Genomic DNA, 12,122 nt, shown 5'->3' on the forward strand with positions numbered 1-12,122 from the left:
ACACACGAGTTCTATGTTGTCCCACTTTTTCCTCCACCCTCTACACGTTAGAGTCAATTTACAGAAACCTGTTAACCTGCAAACCCATGGGGGAAAACCAGTGAAAACCCATGCGGTCACAGGGAGAAAACCCACGCTATCACAGGGAGAATGTGCAAACTCCACACAGATGGCACCTGAGGTCGGTATCGAACCCAGGTCTTTGGCAATATGAGGCAGCAGCTGAGCCACTGCTGAATTGCCATGATCTATATCTGTCTGTACTCCACTTCTACTAAGCTGCAATATGCCCTCTGCTGTATGCCAAGCAACAGTATTAAGACAGGGTTACTGAGCCCAGTAACATCCTCAGATTTACCTGTTAACCATGTGATGCACATGTTCTCAGTAAATTAGTGTGCCTGATGGTTCAAGCAAAGGTACTAAAAACTGTCTGGGGAGGGTGAGGGTGCAATGCTCAGCCAGTGGACTGGCTGCCCAGTTTTTCTTCTTCCTTAGCAGACATGAAGTGAATTGTTAAAACATCAGACAAAATTTACTAAGTTCTAAACCAGAGGAACTGGAGCATTGTCAAATTAATTTCTAGTTAGTTAGGGTGGCACTGTAGTGCAGTGCCAGAGACCCAGGTTCGATCCTGACGACAGGTCCTATCTCTACGGAGTTTGTACGTTCTTCCCATGACCTGTGTGAGTTTTTCTCGAGTGCTCCGCTTTCCTCCTACAGGTTTATAGTTAATTGGCTTGGTAAAATTGTAAATTGCCCCTAGTGTGTGTAGGAGAGTGTTAGTGTGCAAGGATCTCTGGTCAGCACGGACTCAGTGGGCCAAAGGGCCTGTTTCCGCCCTTTATATCTAAAAATAAAAATAAAAACTAGTAACATAATTACTAAATCCAATGATTCGCTCACTACCATTATCTTATCCAACCTTTCTTCAGGAAACATCAGTCCATGGTAGAGCGTCAGTCCATTTAAAAATACACAAAGTGATGATACAACTCAGCGGGTTAAAAATTAGTTCTGGAGGACATGGATTGGTGATGTATTAGATCGGGACCCTAATTCAGACTGGAGAAAAAGTTTGAAGAAAGGTCTAAATCCAAAAAGTCCCATATTCATGACCTTCGGAGATGCAGCCTGAACCATTGAGATACTCCAGCACTTTGAGTTTTTTGTTGTTAACCCGCATCTGCATTTCCTTGTGTCAATCCATGATTTTACTGGGCTGTATGCAAAGTGCCCCACTACACTAGGCCCTCTTGCCTGCATTTGGTCCATATCCCTCTAAACTTCTCCTCTCCATGTACATGTCCAAATGTCTTATATATTGTTAGACTTAAGGGCCTGTTCCACGAGCATGCGACCAAACCGGAAGCGGGGGCCGCGCGGAGGTCGAGTGATCCCCGTACAGGGCTGGTCCCACCAGCATGCGCCTGTATGCGGCGAGCGCGACCAAACCGGAAGCGGGGGCCGCGCGGAGGTCGAGTGAGTGACGTGAAGTTCGAGCGAAGTCCGCAGGAAGTTCGCACGCGACGTACGGTGTCAAGACGCTGCGTACTGTGTCGAGACGCTGCGCACGCCCGGCAAGGCGGTGCGCACGGCTGTGGGCCGGCAGGCCGTTGCCGCGCGGAATTTTTGAACACGGTTTTTCGGAGCCCCGTGCGATGTCGGGACCAGCTCCGCAAAACTCCATACGGCTCCGGCGATCGAAGTGGGACCGGCCCCGCGAGGCCGTACGGCTCAAGCGACCACGTTAGGTCGCGCTTGCATGGAATTGCATGCTCGTGGGACAGGCCCTTAACTGCTTCAAATACTTCTTCTGGCAGCTCATTCCATCTACCCACCACCCTCAGTGTGGAAAAAGTCTCACTTTAAACCTATGTCCTCTGATTTCCCCTACACTGGGTAAAACACTGCATTCACTTAATTCTTGTGGATTTTTTCATTCTTTGCTAGGCTGACAAGGAGGAACAGATCAGGAAGATAAAGTCAAGACACAATGAGGAACTGACAACACTGTTGGGCTATTTCCCCAACAAGAAGCAGCTGGACGACTGGCTCCATGCAAAGGATCACGAGGTCAACAAAACTCGGGAAAAGTTATTTAAGTTGAAGTAAGTACGAGAGTTACTGTTTCGGGAAAACATTGCTGAGGTGTGAGTTAGTATTGTTAAAATACGTGGCACCGTGTGCAAAGGAAGAAACTGCAATGCTGGTTTACAACAAAAAAAAACACAAAGTGCTGGAGTAACTCAACGGGAGAACATGATATGTGCCATTTCCGATCGGGAACCTTCTTCACATATTGTGGTGGGGTGGGGGCAGAGAGGTGGAAAGGAAAAGGAGCAGGACAAAGCTTGGCGAGTTGGAGATAGATACAGGTGAGGGGGGTTCTTGATAGGCGGATGGTTAAACAAAGGCCAGAGATGAAAAGACAAAAGATGTGAGATAAGGATAGAAGTGCGAATTGGGAAGCCAGAGGAAGGTAAAAGGGTGGAGGGGGATGGGTGAAATGGGTGCGTGCGCACGTGGGGCTCAGGGAAGAGAAGGGTATGGGGGAAAAGGAGGGTGGAGGGGAGGCTAGTCACCTAAAATTGGAGACTTCAATGATCATACCATTGGGTTGTTGGCTATAACCCAATGAGTGTTTGTTCCTCCAGTTTGCATGTAGCCTCACTCTTGCAATGGAGGAGGCCCAGGACAGAAAGCTCAGTATGGGAATGGGAAGGGAGTTCACATTGTTAGCAGCCAGGATATCCAGTAGGCCTTGGCCGACCATTTGCAAATGTTTGGCGAAATGGTCGCCGGGCATGCAAGATTTTTACGATCAAGTACATTTAGCATACCATAAATCTGCATTCTGTGCCTTGGCATCTAATGAGCCACTTGTTGAACTAGTTCTCTGCAGGCCAAACCTTATGTCCTGATGTTGAAAGTTTTAAAAGTTTAGTGGCACGTGTTTTAGTTATGTGACGCTGGAATCATGAATAAATCACAAAATACTTGAGTAGCTCAGCGTGTGTAGAAGCATCGCAGGAGGACATGGATAGCCGTCGTTTTGGGTCGTGACTCTTCTTCAGACTGAAGAAGGGACCCAACTGGAAATTGTCACCCATCCATATGCTCCAGTGATGCTGCCTGACCCGCTGAGTTACTGTAGCGCTATGTGTTTTAGCATAGTTCTATTGATGTGGCACCACTATACGGTAGGTCTGTGTATGATAAATATAATAATATGATAAATCATAACAGCATGAATGTATTAATGTTCTTTTTAACAACAAGTACGACCGATAAAACTGAATGCAACCGGCAAGATTGTGGTTCAAAGATTTCACCTTGTGTCATGATATCAGATTGTTTCAGGAGAAAAATCTTTAGTCTCCTGTGGATAAGAGGAGGACTAGTATTCTCAGTAGCAAAGTCCAAGACTTGTTGCTGAAAAAGAGTGAGAATAATCATCACTGAACATTTTTCCCCATTTTTAATCAATATTTTTACCCTTCCATTTAGATAGTTGATTATTTCCATGTGTGCTAATTAGGACTTTAGACAACAGAGATGCACCTTGGAAACAAGCCATTCGACCCACCGAGTCGGTGCCGACCAGCGATCACCCAGTGCACTAGCTCTATCCTGCACACCAGGGACAATTTTACAATTTTATTTTTATCAAAGCCAAATTAACCTCCAAACTTTGGAGTGTGAGAGGAAACCGGAGCACCAGGAGAAAACTCACGCAGTCATAGGGAGAATGTACAAACGCCATACAGACAATAGACAATAGGTGCAGGAGCAGGCCATTCGGCCCTTTGAGCCAGCACCACTATTCAATGTGATCATGGCTGATCATCCACAATCAGTACCCCCATTCCTGCCTTCTCCCCATATCCCCTGACTCCACTATCTTTAAGAGCGCTATCTAACTCTCTTGAAAGCATCCAGAGAACCGGACCCCCCCCCCCCCCCCACCGCCTTCAGAAGTAGAGAATTCCACAGACTCGCAACTCTCTGTGGGAAAATATGTTTCCTCGTCTCCGTTCTAAATGGCTTACCTCTTATTCTTAAACTGTGGTCCCTGGTTCTGGATTCCCCCAACATCAGGAACATGTTTCCTGCCTCCAGTGTGTCCAAACCATTAAGGGCCTGTCCCACGAGCATGCGACCTGCATGCGGCAAGCGTGACCTAAAGGGCCGGTCCCACCAGCATGCGCCTGCATGCGGCAAGCGCGACCAAACCAGAAGCGGGTGTTTCGCGGAGGTCGAGTGAGTGCACGGCGTCGAGGCGGCAGGCCGTTGCCGCGCGGAATTTTTAAACAGGTCAGTTTTTCGGTGCCCCGCGCGATGTCGGGACCAGCTCCTCAGAACTCCATACGGCTCTGGCGATTGAAGTGGGACCGACCCGTGAGGCCGTACAGCTCAAGCGACCACGTTAGGTCGCGCTTGCCGCATGCTGGTGGGACCGGCCCTTTAGGTAGCAATGTTACAAAATTTTGAGATTTTAAAAATCAAGTCTGTAATTTATCCCATCAGATAAAGCATAAAAATAAGTTTAATTTGACACCTAATTCACTTTCATATCTCAAGTATTTAAAAAGTTATGGCCATTTTCATACTCGGAAATGAGCATCTTGTTCCCTATTGATTTTCTATGGACATAACAAAAAAGTTGTGATCGTGAACAGTCAAAAGCCCATAACTTTCTTAAAAATTAAGAGAACTGAATGAAATTTTCAGTTATCATAGATTGAAGCATTCTGAAACAAATATAAAATAATCTTACTTGGATGACCTGAAATTAAAGCATATAATTAGTTAGTTACCTAATTGTAGCTAATTTCAGACTTCAATTACTAGATCTAAACATCTATCCATTTCTTAATAAATGATTAACATTTTTAAATAGCCTAAATGTCCAAATAATATTCACAAATAATTCACAATAAAACATGATTTTTAAATCTCATTTACATTAATTTATAGGCCAAATGGAAGGAATTCAGTGTTCAATTGCTGTAAATAAATGCCCATTTAAATCAGCTTTCTAGTGGGTCCCTGTGGAACGCGCTGGTTTAGAACGTTCACATTGCGGTAGATTTGTGCCTCAAATGCCCAGAAAAATACTGCGCGATATAATGGGCCCAAATTGAGCTACTCGCAATATTAAACTTTGTATAAAGGGATCTTTAGAAGCCCTTTTTAATGTAAAAATATGCAGCATACCTTCTGCTATCTGCTTTATGAGACCCTGCGGTTGCTGGCGGTCGCGGGTTTAGAGATTGATTTTTAAACTACTATAACTATTATTCAAGGCCTTTAAACCTAATAATAGCTTTTGCGACGGGGTCTTCCAGCGATTTTTCGTTAATAATTAACTAGGCTGAACATCTTCGATTTGAACAGCCTAGAGAAAATCGCGTTTTAAACCCGCCCCCTCTAAACGGCGCCAAAATCGCGCACACCCTCAGCGGCAGATTTTCAAAGACGCTTCAGGTAGGCTTTGCAACATACCTACTTTAGGTCGCGCTTGCCGCATGCAGTCGCATGCTCGTGGGACAGACTCTTAAATAATCTTAAATGTTTCAATAAGATCTCCTCTCATCCTTCTAAACTCCAGAGTATACAAGCCCATTCTATCAACATATGACAGTCCCGCCGTCCCGGGAATTAACCTGGTGAACCTATGCCACACTCCTTCAACAGCAGACATAGTTGGGATCGAACCTGGGTCTCTAGTGCTATAAGGCAGCAATTCTACCTCTGCGCCACTGTGCATCCCCTAAGTCTCATTCCCCTAAAGAGCCTGTCCCACTTGGCCATCATTTACGTGACAGGCTGGTTGTGACTGACGCGCAACGTCATTTGAATACCCAGTTTATGATATTTACCCAGTTTATGATGTTTATGGTGATTTTCTAAAATGTTCCAGTTCCTTGACTGGTGCGAGCAATTGGAACACTGCAGATGTAATGCCCCTATTCAAAAAAAGAGGTGAATGAAAAGTAGCAAGCTGCAGACCAAATTAATCTGTAGGAAGGAACTAAATTGAAGATAGACACAATGGATGATGTTTCGGGACGAGATTCTTCTTCAGTCTGAAGAAGGGTTTCGTCCCGAAACGTCACCCATTGCTTCTCTCCAGAGATGCTGCCAGTCCCGCTGAGTTACTCCAGCATTTTGTATCGCTTATCTGGTTTGCTCTTCAATTTCTACCAACTTCACCCCTTCTCATATCATTCCTTCATCCAGCTGTAGGAGATACATTTTTATTTTTAACCTCTTCCTTACCCACAATCCAGGGACCCAAGCAGTCATTGTAAGTGAAGCATCAATTCACTTTTGCACTTTCCGGTTTAGTATATTTTGGTGTCCTCTACGAAACTATGCACATTTTTAAATTGTGGCGCTTATATCCATGACGCGTAAAAGGTGGGCGGCGCTTGCTCATCACGCACTACACGTACGAGGTCAGGACGTCAGTGTGTGACCGCAATACGTCCGCATGCGTATGGGATACGTCACGCCGGAGGCGCGCAAAGATTTTGTGCACTGCAAAATCCTGGAGCGCCGCACGATACCGCGCGCATCTCCATACCCCGCCGCCTTTCTCCATGCGACCGTCCCGCGCCGCCCACACGCTACCCGTGCGTCTCAACGCGACGACGAGGTTGCATAAATGGCGCGCAATTGACGGCCAGGTGGGACAGGCCCTTAAACCTTCAAGGAAAAGGTGGCGTTGGTTCTCTTGAAGATCATTAAGTTGGATGTCCCCAGGGCTGATGGGATCTATCCCAAGTTAATATGAGAGTATTAGCATTAGTGGAGAATTCACTGTTCACTATTCATACCACTGCTTTGTAAGCTACCCAAGCGAAATATAAGGTGCTATTCCTCCAATTTTCCTGTGGCCCCTCTCTGGGAATGGAGTAGGCCCACAACAGAAAAGTCAATGTGGGAATGGGAAGGGAAGTTAAAGTGATTAGCAACATGGAGATCTAATAGACCTTCGCAGGTCGAGTGTAAGTGTTAAGCGAAACGGTCGCTGAGCCTACACTTTGCTTCTTTGCAGGCTACTGTACATTGATAAGACAAAGCATTGACACGGCGACCATTTTGCTGAACACTTATGCTCAGTCCAACAAACTTGAGACCGAGGGGTGATCTTATAGAGGTGTATAAAATCATGAAGGACATACAGTTTTTATGATTGGCCAGGTATAAGAAATCATTTTGTTGAGTTATCCTCTAGACTTCTTTTCTCAGACGCCAAGTTGAGAGAAAGGAGGTGAAGATACAAAACTCTGGAATAATATGAATACTTCTGGTGGAGAGCAGACTCAAAGCTCGTTGTTAAACATTTGAGGGATGTTACAGATTTAGCGATCATGTACTTTTTTTCATGCACCCTTTTAGAAAGGTTCAATGAGTAATTCCCTTTTTTTTTTGCCAAATAAAGCAGTCTCTGTGAAATTACCAATTTACACTTACGTTTAGATAGCTTGGGGACTTTTTTTTTGCCATTTTTAATCACAGTTTTCTGGTAATAGGGTTGATTCCTCTTCTGTCCCCCTTAAAAGATTTTCTATAAAAGGTCTTGGGAACCTTCTGAGTCTTATCAGGTGAGAAATGGAAAGGAGTGCTGAACCTATGAGGGGTGCCAACCACAAAATGGCAGCTGAGTTTGCAAATGTACAGCATGCAAAGATTGAGAGAAGATTGCTAGTTTGTGTGCTTTACCATCAAGAAGTTACCGGAATCGGCCAAAAAGGTGGAAACATCGATGACTGTCAACCCAATGATGTAGATTTTTCTGCTGGCTCACAACTGCAGTCAGTGTAACACTTTCTGGTTTATTTCCTTACACAACTCATCCTATATTTGTTCCAACGTGGACTGGTTCATTTCCATGGGATTTAATGATTTACAAATGCAGGAAAGAAAAGAAAGGGTGTCAAGTAAAGGCGTGAATATCAAATGTTGTTGGGATTCTTTCACACATTGATGATTTACAATGTGTTTTTTTTATTTATTGCTTTTTTTTGGATCTGGGCCACCCTTTGTTAACTATTATCATCCATGTTAACTGCCGTATTTTCAACAGCAGATAATTCTTATTTGGCTGTAGAATATAAATCGTTGTGCCTGGCTGAAATGTCAAGAGAGCAGCAGGAAAGCACTTTGGTGAACTCTCCATAGACCTCTGCATCCCATTGTCAGATTCAGACTAACCCAGAAGCCTCTAGTGTCTTAGGCTTCTGAAGTGCACATACTATCAGTTTCTTGTTTCCTCTGTCTTCATTTATGTCTTCATTATGGGGAACAAGGAAATGGCAGATGATTTGAACAGGTACTTTGGATCCGTCTTCACAAAGGAGAACACAAACAATCTTCCTGATATAGTAGTGGCCAGAGGATCTGAGATGACGGAGGAACTGAAGGAAATCCACATTAGGCAGGAAATGGTGTTGGGTAGACTGATGGGACTGAAGGCTGATAAATCCCCAGGGCCTGATGGTCTTCATCCCAGGGTACTTAAGGAAGTGGCTCTAGAAATCGTGGCTGCATTGGTGATAACTTTCCAATATTCTATAGACTCAGGATCAGTTCCTGTAGATTGGAGGGCAACTAATGTTATTGCACTTTTGAAGAAAGGCGGGAGAGAAAAAACAGGGAATTGTAGACCAGTTAGCCTGACATCGGTAGTGGGGAAGACGCTGGAGTCAATTATAAAAGATGAAATAGCCGCACATTTGGATAGCAGTAACAGGATTGGTCCAAGTCAGCATGGATTTACGAAGGGGAAATTATGCTTGACTAATCTGGAATTTTTTGAAGATGTAACAGGGAAAATGGACAAGGGAGAGCCAGTGGATGTAGTGTACCTGGACTTTCAGAAAGCATTTGATAAGTTCCCACATAGGAGATTAGTGGGCAAAATTAGGGCACATGGTATTGAGGGTAGAGTGCTGACATGGATCGAGAAGTGGTTGGCAGACAGGAAACAAAGAGTAGGGATTAACGGGTCCCTTTCAGAATGGCAGGCAGTGACTAGTGGGGTACCGCAAGGCTCGGTGCTGAGACCGCAGCTATTTACAATATACATCAATGATTTGGATGAAGGGATTCAAAGTAACATTAGCAAATTTGCAGATGACACAAAGCTGGGTGGCAGTGTGAACTGTAAGGAGGATGCTATGAGAATGCAGGGTGACTTGGACAGGTTGGGGGAGTGGGCAGATTCATGGCTGATGACGTTTAATGTGGAGAAATGTGAGATTATCCACTTTGGTATAAAAAACAGGAAGGTAGATTACTATATAAATGGCGTCAAGTTGGGAAAAGGGGAAGTACAACGGGATCTGGGAGTCCTTGTTCATCAGTCTATGAAAGTAAACATGCAGGTACAACAGGCAGTGAAGAAAGCGAATGGCATGTTGGCCTTTATAACAAGAGGATTCGAGTATAGGAGCAAAGAGGTCCTTCTGCAGTTGAACAGAGCCTTAGTGAGACCACACCTGGAGTATTGTGTGCAGTTTTGGTCCCCTAATTTGAGGAAGGACATTTTGCTATTGAGGGAGTGCAGCATAGGTTTACAAGGTTTACAAGGTTAATTCCCGGGATATGCTGAGAGAATGTACACTGGAGTTTAGAAGGATGAGAGGGAATCTTATTGAAACATATAAAATTGTTAAGGGTTTGGACACGCTGGAGGCAGGAAACATGTTCCCGATGTTGGGGGAGTCCAGAACCAGGGGCCACAGTTTAAGAATAAGGGGTAAGCCATTTAGAACGGAGACGAGGAAACACTTTTTCTCACAGAGAGTTGTGAGTGTGGAATTCTCTGCCTCAGAGGGCGGTGGAGGCTGGTTCTCTGGATACTTTCAAGAGAGAGCTGGATAGGGCTCTTAAAGATAGCGGAGTCAGGGGATATGGGGAAAAGGGGGGTACTGATTGGGGATGATCAGCCATGATCACATTGAATGGCGGTGCTGGCTCGAAGGGCCGAATGGCCTACTCCTGTACCTATTGTCTATTGTCATTTATTTCTTCCAAATGGTGATTTATCCTTCAGTGGCAGACTGACAATCCTGGTAAGGAGACAGTTCACTGGACTGACCTCCAAGGGATTGAGATTTTAGAGAGCACAGCTAGGGATTGGACCCAAACCTCCTAAGCCATGTGGAAGAAGTAACTGCAGATGCTGGTTTACACCAAAGATAAACGCAAAATGCAGGAGTAACTCAGCGGGTCAGGCAGAATCTCTGGAGAAAAGATCTGATGAGGGGTCTCGACCCGAAACAGCAAGTATTCCTTTTCTCCAGAGTTGCTGCCTGACCCGCTGAGTTACTCCAGCATTTTGTGTCTACCCTCCTAAGCCATGTTGATTGAGGTGGAGCTAGTATCCCTGACATCTCCCTCAGTTGAGATTTATTTTAAACCACCTTATGTTCATTGAGGTCAAGCTGAAGAAGGGGCTTGACCTTGTTATCCTGAGATGTTGCTTGACTGCTAGGTTACTCCAGCACTCTGTGTCCTCTTGTGTTTCATGAGGCGGCCAAGATTAGGGAAATTGCCCGGTGTATATATATAATCTTTGTGCTTTGCTATTATAGATTTTGTATGTTAAAATTGGCTGTTGCATTAAAGCGGTAAGTGCACTTTGAAATTCCATTGTTGGCTGCAAAACCTTTAGATATTCTGAATGTTACTTAAAATCTGTATAAATGTAGGTCTCTTATTTTTGTTTCAATCCTTTTCTCTGAAATTGTTGGAAAAGTCAGCGTTGCCTCCTTTCCACAGTGATTCTGCTGAGTACAGATTGGTATCATCCGACTGGACATTCCATGCCCTCCCTGTAGCTTTGCAAAATGAGTTCATAAATCATACAAACTACAATCCAGTTGGCTTTTTATTAATGGTAGGGAGATTGTTACATCTATTAGAATGGAAAAAGGAGAAGCAATGGATATGATGAATTTGGCCACATACAACAATAGTAGGTGCCAAAATAGAGCACAGAATTGGTGGTAAATATTGACATGAATTTAAAACTGGTTGACAAACTGGAACTGGAGAGTAGGAATAGTATGAGAGTAGGAATAGAGTAGTATTCAGTTCCAGTAATATTCATTCGATCAGATGGTGGGAACTTAAAGTAAAGCTTTTAAATCTGTGAGTTCTGAGGAAGACACAGAGAGGCTCTGTATGATTAAAGACGTTGTGAAAATTGACAATATGTGGTAGCTACAATATAATATGGATCAATATGGAGTAGTGCAGTTTGAGAGAAAAAGCAAAAAGGTTGAATATTTAAGTGTTGATCAAATTGGAAATGCTCAGATAGAAAAGGATGTGTGTATTTGTGTACTACAGTGACTAAAAATAAACATACACGTGCAACATTAAGACCCTGACCGATGGGGCCCTCCAGGGAGAGTGTTGTAAACGGTGGGATCGGGCACTACAAATACATAGTGCCCTGAAAGTGGCGTCAGAGGTAAACTGTGGAGGCAGGTTTGACACGCTGGAATTGTGTATAGAAGTTGGGACATAATGTTATAATTGTACAAGATGTTGGTTAAGGGCCTGCTACACTTAGGAGACCTAAGCAGCAACCTCTGGTGACCTTGCCCGCCACCCAAGGTTTCCATGAGGTCACAGGAGGTTTTGGTCACTCTCCCTAATGGTCGAAAGTGGTTTCCGCATTGTCGAGGCTTCATCTAGGTTTCTGCTATTTTTTCATCATGATTAAAACCGGCCTCAACTAAAAATAGGTTGCCGTTTTAAAAATCGATAATTTTTTAGTCGCAGGCCGAGTCGAAGCCGGTTTTCTTCATAGTGGAGGAAGGTTTTCAACATATGCGTGGGAGGTGGGAGTAGGTTGCAGGTCACCTTGACCATGATTTTTTTTTTTGGGTGGCGGGCAAGGTCATCAGAGGTTGCTGTTTAGGTCTCCTAAGTGGGGCAGGCCCTTAAGTACGCACTTGGAATATTGTACCCAGTCCTGCAATAGTAGGACGATCATACGAGGAGAGATTGTGTCGATTCAGAATGAAAATTTGAATACCATTTGGGTTAACTAACCCTACATTTACCAGAGTTTGAGGAAATTAAAGCAGATCTAA

The 12,122-nt window shown here is 44.3% G+C and overlaps 1 protein-coding gene across 1 annotated transcript in view; it reads left to right on the forward strand.

The window, feature by feature from the left end:
• rad50 (RAD50 double strand break repair protein) overlaps nucleotides 1-12,122 on the forward strand; it is a 142,427-nt gene that overhangs the window by 46,235 nt on the left and 84,070 nt on the right. Inside the window, exon 12 of the mRNA XM_033029880.1 lies at nucleotides 1,954-2,111. Coding sequence (XP_032885771.1) covers nucleotides 1,954-2,111 — 158 coding nt within the window. The remainder of the gene's footprint in view (nucleotides 1-1,953; nucleotides 2,112-12,122) is intronic.

This window comes from Amblyraja radiata, chromosome 11, assembly GCF_010909765.2.
Source record: "Amblyraja radiata isolate CabotCenter1 chromosome 11, sAmbRad1.1.pri, whole genome shotgun sequence".
NCBI classification, from domain to species: Eukaryota; Metazoa; Chordata; class Chondrichthyes; order Rajiformes; family Rajidae; genus Amblyraja; species Amblyraja radiata.